This window comes from Polypterus senegalus, chromosome 1 (genome assembly GCF_016835505.1).
Source record: "Polypterus senegalus isolate Bchr_013 chromosome 1, ASM1683550v1, whole genome shotgun sequence".
Lineage (NCBI taxonomy): Eukaryota > Metazoa > Chordata > Cladistia > Polypteriformes > Polypteridae > Polypterus > Polypterus senegalus.
In genome coordinates, this window is record NC_053154.1 from 45,797,605 (window position 1) to 45,814,856 (window position 17,252).

Here is a 17,252-nt window from a genome sequence, read left to right on the forward strand (position 1 = left end):
CTCAAGATAAATTAGATTATCTGATCCAGTACACCAGAGGTTCTCCTCAAGAAATGATTAAAGGCTGTTCACGAATGTTACCAGATGCAGGGTATTTAGAAGCCAGAAGGTTGCTTGAAAGATATTATGGCAATGAGTTATTCGTAGCAGACGCATATGTCAATAAAGCATTAAAATGGCCGCAGATTAAGCAAAACGATGGAGAGGCTCTGAGAGATTATTCTAACTTCCTCTCAATCTGCATGAATACTATGAATGATTCAGGGAACGGTGGAGAATTCAATAACAGTCATAATGTGCGTGCAGTACTTGGGAAACTTCCATTTTCTCTAAGAAACGAATGGATGAGATATGCTTTCAGGCTTCGAGAAAATAAAACAAGACCTGGCATACCTGAACTAATTGTTTTTTTGCGTAACGAAGCTGAAATGCTTTTAGACCCTGTACATAGTGCCGTTTCACAAGACTATACTTGTATAGAGAAAAAAGAAAAAACTGACAAAAGTAGGTCTCCTCAGAAGTACGGACAGAGATCAGGAAGTATTTTCACCACCAATATTTCTGATGAAGCCGAAAAGGAGACTCAAGGAATCTCTGTCAAAAATACATGTGCATTTAAAAAACCTTGTGCATTTTGCAGTGACCAGCATATTCTCGCCGAATGTAAAAAAATCAAAGAATTGCCACATAAAGAAAGAATAGACTTTTTAAAATCTAAAGGTTTATGTTTTCGCTGTCTCAAACAGGGTCATCTAAGTAAGAACTGTAAAGAGAGAATGAAATGTCAGACATGTTCCTTACAGCACCCAGATATCCTGCACATTCAAGGGGACAGTGGAGCAGTATTTAAAGCTACGGCTAGTGTGGCAACATCTACTGAAACAGAAACCAAGACTGGAACTTGTACCTTTACAGGGACCAGGGAGAAGAATGTGCTCTGCAAGTAGTTCCTGTTAAGGTAAAATCCAAGAAAAGTGAAAGGTATGTAGAAACATACGCCTTTATAGACCTCGGCAGTACAGTAACAATTTGCACTGAAAGGCTCCAGAGGCAACTGATCCTTCAAGGGAAAAGGACGCAAGTATTCTTCAAAACTATGAGTAATTACGGTGATGATTCAAAAATGCTAACCCAATGTTCTGTTTTATCAAATTTACAAGTCTGTGGTCTCAATGATAGATAGATAGATAGATAGATAGTGTTGAATATATTGATTTGCCAACGGTCTTCACACAGGTCTCCATTCCAGTGAACAGAGAAAGCATTCCACTACAAGAAGATATCGATAAGTGGGCATATCTTAAGGAGGTACATCTATCTCGTATTGACTCTGAAGTTGATCTTTTAATAGGAATCAACTATCCAGAAATCTTCAAGCAGTCAAGAATCATACCTAGCCAAAGAGGTGGACCTCACGCTATGAAGACTGCACTTGGATGGGTAGTTGGTGGACCATACAAAGAGATAGACGACCTCGCAAAACAAAGTGGTAAGACACCTAAACATTCAATCAATCGTGTCTCAATAACAGAAATTGAAGATATGCTGCTGCAACAGTATAACACAGATTTTCCAGAGCGCAGCTGTGAAGAAAAAGAGTTCATGCGCATTGCTTCAGAATCTGCAAGACTGGTAGGTGGCCACTATTGTTTAAATTTGCCTTTGAAGGATGAATCACTTAAAACGCCGAATAAACGCTGCATTGCTGAACAGCGTGCTATTGGACTCAAAAGAAAATTGAGCAAAAATTCAGGTTTCCACAAAGACTATAAAGCCTTCATGAAAGACATTATAGACAGTGGCTATGCTGTTAAAGTACCCAAAAAAAGGCTGAATTGCAATGAAGGCAGAGTGTGGTACATCCCACATTACGGTGTGTATCATCCAAAGAAAAATAAGATTCGTGTACTCTTTGCACAGCCACCTACCAGGGGATTTCACTTAATGAACAATTATTAAAGGGCCCTGACCTAACTAACACACTCATTGGCGTACTTACAAGATTCAGAAAGGAGCCAGTAGCCTTAATGGCGGACATTAAGTCAATGTTCTACCAAGTTAAGATACCAGACAAAGACACAGATCTTTTACATTTTCTATGGTGGCCTGAAGGTAATCTAAGTAAAGACCTAGAAGAATTCAAAATGACAGTACATCTTTTTGGTGCTACTTCTTCACCCAGTTGTGCTTCTTATGCTTTGCGTAGAACAGCCGAAGATGCCAGAGATACATTTCCTGAGGAAGCTGTTAACACCGTTCTCAACAACTTCTACGTGGATGACTGTTTAAGGTCAGTGACAACAGAAGAACAAGCAATAAAGCTGGCAAAGGACCTCCAAGCTCTGTGCCTCAAAGGGGGATTCCATTTGACTAAGTGGGTGAGTAACAACAGAGCAGTTTTATTGTCCATACCTGAAGAAGACAGAGCTCATGAACAAAAGGACTTAGATTTGAGCCACAGTCTCCTTCCCACAGAGCGTGCCCTGGGCATCCAGTGGTGCACAGAAATGGACAGTTTCAAATTTCAGATTAAGTTGCAAAACAAGCCCGCTACAAGGCATGGTATCCTGTCTGTTGTTAGCTCAGTTTATGATCCACTTGGTTTTTTTAGCACCTGCGTTACTGCCAGCAAAGCTTATTCTAAGAGACTTATGTAAAGAGAAATGTGGGTGGGATGAAGAAGTAGAAGTCAAACACATTCAGAAATGGAAAAAATGGATGGATGATTTGAAGATACTTACAGACTATAAAGTGAACAGATGCTTCAAACCTACTGGGTTTGGAACCATAAAGACAGCACAAATGCATCATTTTGCAGATGCTAGTGAAGATGGATATGGCACCGTCACTTACCTTGTTTTAACAAATGAAGAGGGCAAAAGGCATTGTTCATTCCTGATGGGCAAGTCAAGAGTTGCACCATTGAAACAGGTCACAATTCCAAGAATGGAGCTGACAGCAGCCATTGTGGCAGTTAAAATGGATAAAATGCTTAAAGGTGAGCTTCAAATGCCCTTACAAGAATCTACATTTTGGACTGACAGCACCACAGTGCTAAAATACATCTCAAATGAAAGCACTAGATTCAAGACCTTTGTTGCAAACAGAATCTCCGTGATCAGAGAACATTCACAACCTTCACAGTGGAGGTATGTCACATCTGTCCTTAATCCGGCTGATCAAGCTTCTAGAGGGCTGAGTATAGAAAACTTTCTCAAGAACACCACATGGTCACATGGTCCAAGTTTCTTATTGAAGTCAGAACGTGAGTGGCCAAAAAGACCAGATCAACTGAATGATTCACTTTTTGAAGATGATCCAGAAATTAAAATATGTGCAGTTAACATGACAAGAGTAGAAGAGGCGACCGAACCCATCAACAAACTAATCACTTACTTTTCAGATTGGCATCACTTGAAGAAAGCAGTAGCTTGGTTTCTCAAGTTTAAAGACATACTGTTGCACTTAAGAAATGAAAGAAAAACATTTCAACTAGAAGCCAGTCAGACTAAAGGTAATCCAAAAGAACAAAAATCACTAATCACAAAACACATGAAAAAATATAAAAGGACTTTAAAACCAGGTACAATTTCTCTAGATGACTTAGTTAAAGCTGAAACTGAGCTTATCCGTCTAAGTCAACAGCAAGAATTTCCAGAAGAATTAAAAGCTCTAAAGAAAAAGACTTGTGTTAAAAAGAACAAATCAAATGGATTTTTAATCCACCATCAGCCTTTCACCAAGGTGGAGTGTGGGAAAGACAAATCAGAAGCATAAGAAAGATTTTAAATTCAACACTAAACCAACAAACACTCGATGATGAAAACCTTCCTACTATGATGTGTAGAGTGGAATCAATACTCAATAACAGACCCCTTACGAAGACATCAGATGATCCAAATAATTTGGAACCACTCACACCCAATCACTTGTTATTATTGAAGACAAAACCTGAAATACCACCTAAACTCATTTCAGAAAATGAACCATACCAAAGAAGACACTGGAAACAAATTCAGTACATGGCCGATTTGTTTTGGAAAAGATGGTCAAAAGAGTATTTGCCAATACTTCAAAAACGTCAAAAATGGCTTACACCAAGAAGAAATTTTGAACCAGGAGACGTTGTTCTAATTGTAGATAAAGCTACACCTCGCAATTCCTGGGTAATGGGTCGAGTCATCAAGACAATGCCAGATGCCAAAGGTGCAGTCAGTTTGTGTGCAAACCAAAACCAGCACACTGGACAGATCTGTGAATAAACTGTGCCTGCTTCAAGAAACAGCCAATGTTTGAAATATGAAATTTTTAAAATGTTTGTTTGCAGTGTTATTGCTAATGATCATCTGAAAAGAATAGTTAATATAAAAGTAATTGGCTCATATTGAAGTAAAGTATAGTAATTGTCTCAGCTCCTGCATAGCCAATTAGGGGCTGGAAATGTAAGAGCCAATCTTAGAAAGTTAAAGTTTTGAGTTAAACTCATATTGATGTTTGCTTAATTTGAATAGAATATTAATGTCTTTCATAGTCATAGCTTATGGTATAGTCTTTTCCCCCCTATAGTTAACAAGAGATAGAACCTTCTTACTATAACTGAATAACAGTGTGATAATAAGCTCAGTTAGTTTGGAACAGGTCCCAGTAAAGAGGGACTTGAAAGACCCATTTAAGCTTAGGAATGGGATAAGCATACAGTTTTCTGACCGTTTTGAAATGGTTCAGAAATGTTAAGTAAGAAGTAACGATTTGAGATGTAACAAGATTAAGCTTAGAACTGAACTTTTCTTAACATTAATTTTTCCTTTTTTGTTATTTTAATTTTCCTTTTTTTTGTGTGAACTGTTTTACTTCAAAACTTAAGTAAACTTTCAAAAATCAAGATATTTTGTCTGTGGAATCATTTCTGCGCGTCAGGCTTTTGTTGAGTCCCATTTTTTGAGTTGAAGCTGCGGAACTTTGGTAATTTTGGGAAAACGCAGTTACAATACCTATGCCTCGGTTCACCTTAACTCATTCTTTTGTATTCTTACCCTAGCCCACTTGCACATCCATTACAGTCATTCATTACAAGGCTCCATTTACAAATCCGGCATAAAGACTTCAAAACTCTTTTGGGAGACTTGGAACTTACCAGCCATCAAATGGCGACAAGACTAACGAGTGGTCCCAGGCTCTATGTTCATTTTTGTTCTGTTTTTGGCTGTGCCCCTTTGGCTTGCTGGCTTAATCCCTGCTAACCTGTTGTTATGAGTGTGGGAATAGAACAGCAGGGGTCAAATTCCAAGAAAGACTCAAAAAAGCAAGCATCAAAACCATAAAATATTGTCCAAAAATCAAAGTCAAAGTCAAAAATACCTAGTGTTATGAACTAGGAGTCCAATGACCAGTTGCAAAAGCACTTCCAATAATGCACACTAGAGGGGGTTATACTGCTAAACCCCAGCTAAATAAAAAGACAAGTACAGAAACTTCATAAAAAAAAGTTTATTCTTCACAAAAATACTCTTGTCACATAGTGAAGCTCTGTAGAGAACAATGGCAAAGTAGAGCTGCCTAAAAACAAAAGGCAAACCAAGGTGAACTCATTCACAATCAAGAAATAACAAGGTGAATTCAAAAATCCAGGGATATCAAAAAGCACAAGCACAGAAAAAAGATGAACTCTCAAGAACTCCCTAGCACATTCAAAATGAGGCACCAAGAAGTATGGGAGACCTTTCAAATTATAGGGTGGGGGTTAGTTCTGGGTGCAGATTGGCAGGTGGCTCCACTCCCTGAGAGCCCACCCATAACGCACATGGAACATAGCCGACACAAATAAATACAAATAAACCTAATACAGTAGAGTCTCACTTATCCGACATAAACGGACCGGCAGAACGTCGGATAAGCGAAAATGTCGGTTAATGGGAGGTGTTAAGAAAAAGCCTATTAAACGTCAAACTATGTTATAATTTTACACATTATGAACCGAATACAGTGGAACCTCGGTTCACAAACGTCTCTGGGCACTTACAAATCGGGTTATGACCAAAAAGTTCGCCAAACTTTTGCATCTGTTCACGACCACACACTAGGTATACGAACGAGCCAGTTTCCCTTTCGGTTTGTGCGTGTCGATGATTTCCACACGTGTTCAGTCACTCCCTGTGCAGCAAGAGAGAGAGACACAGACAGACACACAAGCATGTGAGAAAGAGACACACGCGTACACACACATGCAAGAGACACACGTGTACACACACACAAGCGAGTGCGCCAGTGACACACGCACACAGGCGCACGCACAAGAGAGAGAGACAGGCGCGCACACACACACACGCCAGAGAGGGCTGGCCACATAATCCACTGTATTCATGTTTTACAACAAAACAGAAAAATTTAACTGAAAAAAAGAACTTGGCAACTAAAAATAGACTACACTCGCAACTTGCAGTTCTTGTTGCCAATTGATGCATTTTTTTTTTGCGGTGGGACGTCGGATGATGCAGAATGTTGGATAAGCAAAGGTTGGATAAGTGAGACTCTACTGTACATACAAAAGAACCAAAGATGACATAAAACATGAATATGAAATCCAGCTAGGGTTAATAGCCTGGTTAAGCCACAACACTCAGTCCCTGGTTTAAAATCCTTTCCATGACATCTAAATACAAAAAATACACAAAAAAATGGGGTCTTTACCTAATACTAGGATAAAGGTTCAAGAAGATGAATTAATATGCCAGCTGACTTCTGCATCCTGTGACTGGCAACAGGCATAGCTGTTATTGAACATAATGCGTTTCTGAGGATTATTGTGAGTGTTCAAAGACCAATTTAGACATGGTCAGGGAAAGTGAGGGGTCAACACCAGAAGATCCAAAAATAGCCAGGCAGCCAGGAATCAAAGGGCATGACAGTTATGTTAACGGGATTAGTTCAACTATTTCTGAGTGGAATCTGCTGATAAGATGTAGTTAGAAGGTAAACAAAAGGCTGAAACTGAGAAATCAAGCATCCAAACAGAAGCAAAATGCAAAAACAGAAGTCAAAACTAGCAAGCAAAGTGCAAGAACCCTAAAAGACCGTTGAGTAATTAGATTTACAAAATAAATATATTCCACAAAAAGGGTGTTGAATCCACAAACTTGGATGAGGAAGTGCTCAACAAGATGACTTTTTAATCCATCATGTTATAATCAAGAGGTCACCAAATTTGAGGAAACCTCCCCTAATAATGCAAATACTGACCTAATGAAGGGAGAAACAAATAGTGGCGCCCATAATCCACAACACAAAAGTAGATGATTAAAAGAGCTGACTTCAAAATAAGAATCTCACCTTGATAACCCTCAAAGGAGGAGGAGGACACACTATATGTGGAATATCTACAAGTGCTGTAATTAGGAAGTTTAATTCAAGTCTAAAGCGGAAATAAAATCACACCAATTGCACCTTTTTACGTTACTTTTAAATACGCAAACACCAATAACATATTTTACGCAATCCAACTAATGACAAAGATGTTAATCAGGAGACAAAGACAGTACAGAAGTCAAAAACCAGGACACAATCCTAATGGTAACTGACACTAAGGGGAAATGAACAGTGAAGACTGCCACCATATTTATATCGTTGCTACCAAGAAATCGGCAGCACGACCAAAGAGGTCATGCTTAGAGGTCAACATTGCATAAACTTAGTTAATTCAAATCCAGTCATGAAAAAATTATAAAAAATGGAATCCAGTATACACATACAGTATAACACTACAATAGCAATCTGAAAACTGTATCTTTACAGCAACACAAAAACATCACAAAATGGCAGCTGTTGTGGCAAGGAATTCATTGAAAATGACACAGAGATAACACAAACGAAACACCTGATAAAATTCCATAACGGTATTAAAAATAAAAATCGACGTAAGAACGCCACAAAATAACAGATTTACAACACCTGTGTTTGTAATGCACTGTTAATTAATTTATTTTTGGATCATCATGGAATTCATTTTTAAGTTCATTAGTTTATATTTTTTATTATCACGTTGATGATGTCGTCATTTTAGTTTTCATGGGTGCTGCCATTGTGTGTGTTCGTTTGCGTTGAGTGTCCTATTACTATGATGAGGTCATAATCTTGGTGATTGAATATTTGCTGTCTCCCTTTGCTTCTGTTTGGGTATTCTGCATTCACATAGGCTGCTTATGTAATGAAGAACCCATTTCTGTCATTTATTTTGTTTGATTTTAATTAAGCAGCGTCCATATGTTATTGTCTTTTACGACAGACCTTGTGAGAGACTTGAACTCAAACAATCTAAATAATTATAGATTTAGACAGAAATTCTAGTTTTGATTTTTGTTTTGTTTTCAATATGACTTTTGGAGATGTCTTATTATTATATTGTCTATTTCGGTTTTATCTTGTTATTAATTTGTCTTTGATTATGGTGAATGAATGAACAAATCTAACATAAAACTGAACTTTGGTGTTGGAGATGCTGATTAGCACATGTAAGTATGAATTTCACTTCACTATTTACATGAGGGAATAATAATCATATATTCATTAAAGAAAGACCCTTTATTTTCCACCACTCTCTAAACAAAATATCTCCAATAGGACCCAACAAGACGCTGTGTTTGAACATCACACCCTGGCAATGGTGGTTACATTGCTCACTGCTGTGCTCACATTAGCTAAATTAGAACAGCATTAAGACAGACCTTTCACTTAATACTTCAAAAGAGGTATTTTGTGCAAGTTCACACCTCACAAGAACTAGCTCAAAGTTCAGTTTACACAGTTTAAAATGAATAAATTCACATTCTTAGTTCACCATATCAATTTTGAGCTAGTTCGTGTTCAGTTCATTTTGTATTTTTTAAGGAATGAGAATAAATGACCCATGAGTTTACTTTTTCAATTTTGCATGCCTTACGTATATTAGGCCATTACCGTGTTTTGAATAAAATACAATAATTATGAAGACTTTTTTATTTAAATACAGTAATCCCTCCTCGATGAAAATCCGCGAGGTAGAAACCATATGTTTGTATGGTTATTTTTATATATTTTAAGCCCTTATAAACTCTCCCACACTGTTAACATTATTAGAGCCCTCTAGACATGAAATAACACCCTTTAGTCAAAAGTTTAAAATGTGCTCCATGACAAGACAGAGATGACAGTTCTTTCTCACAATTAAAAGAATGCAAATATATCTTCTTGTCAAAGGAGTGTCTGCATCAGGAGCAGAGAATTTCAGAGAGAGAGAGAGAGAGAGCGCTCGCAAAGAAAAGCAAACAATCAAAAAATCAATACGTGTGCTTTTAAGTTTGCCGAAGCACCGCAATAAAGCGCCATTTTTTAGAGGAGCGTCAGTATCTTCTAAGCAAACAGCTTCTGTGCAAACAGCCCCTCTGCTCACACCCCCTCCGTCAGGCACAGAGAATGTCAGAGAGAGAGAGAGAGAGAGCGCGAGATTAAAGCAAACAATCAAAAAATCAATACGTGTGCTTTTGTGCTTTTAAGTATGTGGAAGCACCACGATAAAGTGGCATTTCTTAGAGGAGTGTCCGTATCCACTAGGCAAACAGCCTCTGTGCAAACAGCACCTCTGCTCACAGCCCCTCCATCAGGCGCAGAGAATGTCAGAGAGGGTAAGATAGAGGCAGAGACAAGCAAACAATCAAGCACCGCGCGGGAAGCATATCTTATAGTATTGAGGAGTTTTAGTTAATATGTAATACATGCTCTGATTGGGATGCTTCTAAGCCATCCACCAATAGCGTCCCTTGTATGAAATCAACTGGGCAAACAAACTGAGGAAGCATGTACCATAAATTAAATGACCCATTGTCCGCAGAAATCCGCGAACCAGCGAAAAATCCGTGATATATATTTAGATATGCTTACATTTAAAATCCGCAATAGAGTGAAGCCGCTAAAGTCGAAGCGCGATATAGCGAGGGATTACTGTGTACTTTATTGAGTTATACCCAGCAACAAAGACATATAACCATATATGCTAATATCCTCCCGGTCAAAAAAGAAATTAAATAGATGCAAGTATACATATAAATAATCACTCTATTTCCAACTGTGTGACACAAATGGTGACTGTGGAACCAGCGTGTAGGTGAACTAATCTATCACGCTGCCGGTCAAAATTCACGTCACATATTGCATGTCCAACTGGGAAAAATATTAATTAGCCTCATGAAGTACAATGTTTTCCTAAAAGCAAAAGAGGAGCTTCACCGCATGCTCGTGTCAGCGTGGGTGCAGCTTAAGCACAAGCAGGCAGACACAGACAGTGCCTATTTGATTTTACTTCATTTTTTTCGAATACAGATAAATGGCAAAACATTATGAAATAAATATTCATAAAAATCCACTATTTGTGCTTATCTGAATACCGTATTTGGATTCGGCTCCACCCCTACATTGCAAAACATTTAATCAGGACACTAAACTAGATCCAGAATGTCACATAAAACTGAACTAGCTCACGTTCAAGTCCTTCACTTGCAAATTCGTTACGTTAAGATTACTGTTCTTAGAAAAATGAGCTTGTTCAATGAACGTGCTCTTTTGAACTGCTTCATGCACAACACTGCCTATCAGACAGTCTTGGTGTCACAGTCCCTCCTAATCAACTGACAGCTGTGTTTTGTGGACTTCCAGATGGGCTTAAAGTGGAGAAGGACAAACAAACTGTGATTGCCTTTACTTCACTATTGGCACGTAGACTTATCTAGCTCAATTGGAAGAATCCCGGCCGACCACTTTCAAGTCAGTGGATAACTGATGTTCTGTACTATTTAAAATGGGAAAAAAGAGCATGTATTCAAAACTTTTTTTAAACTATGGCAGAATCTAATCAATAACAATTTAGAATAAGCTTCTATATCAGGGGGAAAGGATTCTCTTCCTTCATTGCTGCTTTTAGAAATTTGCTCTGGTTGTTGGCTCTTATATCTTTCTCTTGGTTGAATGTTGTTTGTTAAGTTTGACTTGACTTTATGGAATGTTTTTTGCTTCAAATTAAATCAATTAAATAAAAAATGATAGACATTTGATCGCACTTCACTAAGTGTCCATAGAGCCTCTTTTTCAGATGTTTGCTTTACTTCACGATTAATGGCTTTTGGTTTTTACCTCTGTGTTTTGCCTACGAATAGCACAGTGGTTAGCACTGCTGCCTCACAGTTTCAGGGGCTAAGTTTCAATTGTGAGCCAAGACACTGTTTGCACAAGACAGAGTTTGCACATTTCTCAACGTGTTCACACAGCTTCTCCTTGGGTTCTCTGTTTTTTTCCCATATCTGAAACACATACTGGTTAGGTTGAAAAGTGACTCATCTAATGTGATTATGAATGCCCTGAAATGGACTGGTTTCCTAAATTCAAAGTTTATTCCTGCCTTGTGCCTGTCCAGCATAGCAGATGGAATGAATTTGGCGCAGAAGAATAAATGTGTGCGTGAAGCCAAATTAAGTTTGTTACAGAGAAGACTGGCTGATCTTTCACTAAATCTCAAACCAAAACCTAATTCATAATTGAAGTTTACACCTAAATGTATACAGGCATGAAGTACAGGAAAAGCAAAAAACATGAAAATTTCACACTTGTTACCAACTGGCATGCTAATTACTTAGAAACACTTTAGCACTTGCACCACAAGAAGGTAGCACGCTCAAAACAACTATAACACAGTACTTGCATTTTATTACAAAAAAATCATTCAGGAAAAAAATAAAAATTAGAGAGGAAACGTGATCATGGCAGGGCCAAGTGACTCTGGGGCAAATTCTGATTCCTGTGAGTCTGTAATCAAAAATGAAGATTAAGGGAATGGATGGATGGATGATTTGTCTGGCCTGTGTAATTGTGGAGTTCTGCTTGCTACCATAAACATGACTTCATCTTTCTTCAGAATTCTTGCCATCTGGCTCCAGGTTTACCAAGTAATGGTAGTTTATCATTTCACCTGAAAAAACAACTTGTTGGCTGACCAACAGCAAAATGTTGGTGTGGGAAGAAAGGGTATGAGCTGGCGAAAAGAAGCGTAAGCTTTTGGTGGCCAAGTAAACTATTCATAAGATCTGACGGATTATATCCCTTTTCTCATTCTTGATTGATACATTCTTTCTGGGAAGATACTAATATGTAAAGATGGCGACAAAAAACCTAACCAGAAGAGAAAAAGCACAAATTATTTTAAACAAGTGCAAAAATCTACTTGAGGAAATTTCCAAAATTTAATCTTAATCTGGTCGGCAAATTAACATTGAACACGTAGAAATTAATTTATTCATTTTACAGATCTGTACTAATTTAATAACATTTTGAACACTGCATGCAGTTTTGGACATCATTGTAAAGACAATATATGGCAGAACTAGAAGACATGCAGAGAAAATCAACCAAGTGTGTTCCCAGACTAATGGATTTGTCTTGTGACACCCTAAACAGAGAAGCCACAATGGGAACCTGCGATCAACAAAAACATCTTTTCATAAAAGAGAGCACATCATGGGTGGTTTTATTTGTATTTTAAAGGAGTTATGAAAGAATACTTTTAAATCATAATTGCCAATTTATCAGGCAAAACAAAAGCAAAGAAGTAATACCAGAAGCACCTGAACAAAATGATTTGAATTTGTTCTTTAAAATTGTTTTTCTATATTTTCCCGGAAAGACAATTATTCCTTTAGTCCCATTTGGGATGCTGCATGATACATCTAAGCTTCAACTTTGCTACAATGGAACCAAAAAGTGATGGAAATACAGAGTTGCATCATCAGCAAAGAGATAAAAATACTAATTTATATATAAATATAACAAAAAATACATTTAGATAATTCTGACAGGACCTAATCTAGGTCTTCAAAATTATCAAAGCCATTGATATAGCAGATTCAGCAGAAATTTTCTGATAAAATAACGTATAACATCCTCGAGGACACCTAGTGGAAATAAAAGAGAATGTGCATACAGACAAAAGCCAAGGAGCCATACTTTACACAAAGGGTCATGACAATCTTAAATAAATGTCACAGATCAGATTTGTGAACTAAGAGTTCCAAAGCACATAAGTCCCAAATCCACTTCCAAAATTGCCCACAATTTAATATACATACAAAAAAATACAAGCACTAGAAAAATCACAATAACTCATTAAACACTCCAAAGCATATTTGAAATGAACTACTAGGAACTGTGGGAGACCCTGCAGATTTATAGGTCGAAGGGCAGTTCCTAGCAGTGATTGGAAGGTGGGAACACCCAAAACATACATGGAACATTAACAAGGCATTAAAGCATAAAGAGCAGATAAACATAAATTAAATGAATAAATACTGAAGAATCAAAAAGGAACAAAGATGACATAAAACGTGAATTTGCCCCTCAGCCAGGGAGCAACCCAGGCTCAGACAGAACAATCTGGAGGATAAGATGGGGAAACAATAGCCATTAAATAGCTAAACAAGCTTCATGGACTGAATGGATTCAACTTACCTGTTTTTCTTACATTGTAAATATGGCCTCGGATAGCTTCATCCAGGCAAAAAACGTTCCCTGGAAAGCTCCACACCAATTTATGAGCACCTACTTTACTACTGTTTGGGTATGGGACTGACTTGAAACATTAGTGACACTAATTCCTATACCATATAAATTGAAACCCACTAATGGTGTAACAGACAATGTTAATAAAAGAAAGGGAATGAAAAAGTATGGTGTGTATTGTTCTAAGAGTTGTGTCATGCTCCATTTGTGGACACAACTGTTTTATTTATATATTAAATGTCTTTAAATTTAAACCTGTGTCACAACAGGGCAGATCTGACCACAATCTGGTCCACCCTACTCCTACCTACAAGTCTGTTATTAGTTGGCAACTGACCTCTTAAGTCTCTGTGTGTGCTTGGGGGTATTTGTTTGTTACACTGTAATATTTCTATTTTTAATTGAACTTCTGTAAAGTCTTAATTTCTTCTTGAGGCTATATAATGTACTAGCTATGGTACCTAACACAGACTGGTAACAGAATAATTTTGCTATTTCTTGCCCCCTATGTGTACCTTCAGTGCCTTCCCTCTGTATTCACGTGTGTCTGAATGTCTCTTCATCGGCACTTTCTCTGTTTGAGCAATTTCCCATAAAGCCTGCTTCTCAGATTCTGTCATTATTTTCAACGCCGATTTCTTGTTTCCAGTTTGATTTTATACTTTTCGTCTTTGAAGGCAATTCTTTCAGGGGGAGCCTGTGTACCTCCTTGTGCGACTCACTCTCGCCATCTCTACTTCTGTCTCGCCACAAAAGCCAAACTGACCAATCAGATTGACCTAAGGGACTGGACACACAGACCACAGTGTTTAATCATATGGTACATTATCTGTCTATCTATCTCACCTTCGTGGTGACACACATGCTTCCAGAGATATCCACGCAGAAAACAATCAGGAGGTCATCTAGGTTTACGTAGTCCCCGTCTTCTTCCTCTGATAAGTAGATGACATCATGGACATCAGTGTTTGGTGAGCCACAGATTCTGCCACTGGATTGATTATGTTTGTAACAGAAGTCACACCTCCACACCTGAATAAAAAGAACAGGCAGCATTACAGAACACATGACACACACACACACAGATAAATAGCGGTACAACATTTAAGGGCAGCTGAGGGGGACTAAGGAGAATGAATCTCTGAATTTGCATAGACATAAGCACAAGTGCAAGATGCAGCAAGAAGACTTGGTGAAGTGTGTTCACAGGCCACTATTTGTACTTTAACAGATGCATGGGCAGCCTGCTGGCTGAACCAAGTTTTAAACTTTCCACCAGCTTTCTGAAAACTTCACACTTACAACATCTCCTTTCTGTTGGCACTGAGTGCTGAATGGTGATAAGGCCGCTGAGCAGTAAGTGCAGCACAGAGGCTGGTCATTGATGATTGGTACATCGCCTAAAAAAGAAGAACACAGGATTCAGCACGTTATTATTACATGTGACTAAACCACACTGTTAAACAGCAGAAGCAGTTTATTTAACCTACGCCCATTTACCTTATGCTCTCCTCACCATGAACTTTCTTTTTTACCACTCTCTTTTCTTCTCCTGACCACAATGGAGTTTTAGTCAATCTCAAATGGTAAAGTTTTTAAAGGCAAAGTGGCAGGCCTCATACTGACCAGAAAGGGTACCCCAATAACTTAACGGGTAATGTTAATAAAAGGAAGGGAATGCAAATTCAAGACCAACTAACAGAAAAGTATAATGTTTGTTGTTCCAAGAGGGTAGAGGGAGGCAGCAACAGCATTGGAGAAGTTATACTGTAGCCTGGTAACTTACCCTCAAACGTTACACTGTATCTTCAGAGTCCCTAAATGTTTCCTCCAGATGACATGAAGCTGTTTTTATTTCTCTTCCTTCTCATGCTTCATGTCTATTTCTTGTTACACATGAAATTCGTGGGAGTGCCATACTGGCTTTGATCAGGTAAGACAGCCTGGGAAGGATGGGGGTGAAACACTTCTTCACAACTCCTTCTTCTTTAACTGCTGCTACCTCTTTTTCTCTAAAGTGGAGAAATACCCTGACCTCACTTCCATTCCATCTGTGGAAGTCCAGTCCCTTCTGGCCCGATCCCTTCATAAAAAGAGCAGCCAGACATTGGCATTCATAAAGGACCCTGATCTCTTCATTCAATGATGCAAACAGGAATAACAAAACAACTATTAGACACTGGGACCTCCAAACAAAGACTAAGGTAGCTCTGCGCTTAGGTAGGAGCTCTGTTTGACAGTCTGCTCTTTCCCGAATGAGATGGTATCTTCCTGGACCATCTCAGGCTTAAAGTCTTTGGAACTAAAGGGGCGGAGTCAGTTGCCCTCATTGGGAATCTGCTTGGAGCAGTGGACGGAAAAAGAGACCATTAGCGTGACAATGCCACCCCATGTCCAGGCATAGCAGTGCTTACTTCAGAATAGTCTGGACGTTGACCCTTGGATGCACATGTATGACACAGTTCACTTGTTTTTTGAAAATGAAATGCCTCTTATAACGATTTTTCTCAACGTATCTAAATAGACTCTATAAGCATATTCACATATTAATGAAATACTTAATACAGTGGTATAAACTAATGAATATAGAGCATATGATTTCTGTATTGAATACTAAAAACAAAAATGTACATCCAGTTGTGTAAAACACGTGGAAATATTTGAATCTTTGAAAACAAATTTCAATTGCATGTGATCTGTTTTCATGCAGATACGTTTCAGCTTGCACTGAAGCTGAAAGGTTTTGAAGTAAGACCATTGTGTGTTGATTGCTTTATTAAGTGCTTTGAGATCATGTTACTGAGTCTGTGCCTTAAAGTGGCAGACTGATCAATGCTGTTGGGGTTTGTGTACTCCTGGTAGAGCCACCCTATGGCAGCAATGCCAATGGTGAAATCTTGACTGACTCAATCACTCCCCTTTCCCACCAAGGGTCAATCCAAAGTGGTGCTCCTCATCATTCTGCTCAGCTTTGCCTTCTGCTGGACTGAGTATGTTATCCACAAGGATGGGTCTTACCTTCTCCAGATGGTCATGTATGGTGAACTAGCCAAACAATCCCAACCTCAGGGTGGCCCGAAATAATAAGGACCACTTGATGCTTTCCCTTAAGGCTTGCTCCATTCTTTATGGGCAACTCAAGACACTTGCTGGGGATTGCACGCTCTGGAGACGGACCGTCATTGAAGGAGTCCATCATTTCAAGCAACAACAGACACATCAACATGAGGAGAAGAGAGCAGAAAGACATCTCTGTCGATAGCAACTTACTGTACCTGTGGGGCAATTCCCTTTGTCCATTGTGGCCCTGGTTCTGCTCTCCCACCCGCGTACACACAAGAGATGAACAAATGGATGGACAGCATCATTGTTGGATCGACAGACAGCCGTGACTGACTTTTTATTTTGAGAAATCTTTTAAATAAGAAAAACTGTAAATGGGGTAACCACACTTATACCCCAACATCCTGACAGTGCCTCTTATCTCAACCCTCTGTTTTGACATCCCTTAGTCAGCTCATGTCTATCTTCACCTCTGAGCTTCCTTTTACCTTGAAATGGCTGGTGCATTTCTCACTATTTGAGCCAAGTTGGTGTCTTGTTGGAAATCCCCTGATTCTCCTTCTTCTAATTTACAAACCACCTTTCTACTGGAGAGTATGGTTGTTTTCATTTTGTTTCTG

The 17,252-nt window shown here is 38.6% G+C and overlaps 1 protein-coding gene across 2 annotated transcripts in view; it reads right to left on the minus strand.

Moving 5' to 3' along the window:
• The window catches only part of si:dkey-9k7.3 (circularly permutated Ras protein 1), a 141,345-nt gene that overhangs the window by 75,467 nt on the left and 48,626 nt on the right, over positions 1-17,252 (minus strand). For both annotated transcript variants that reach the window (XM_039748587.1, XM_039748596.1), the window contains exons 6-7: positions 14,872-14,969; positions 14,416-14,601 (exon numbers count right to left, since the gene is read on the minus strand). In XM_039748587.1, coding sequence (XP_039604521.1) covers positions 14,416-14,601; positions 14,872-14,969 — 284 coding nt within the window. The remainder of the gene's footprint in view (positions 1-14,415; positions 14,602-14,871; positions 14,970-17,252) is intronic.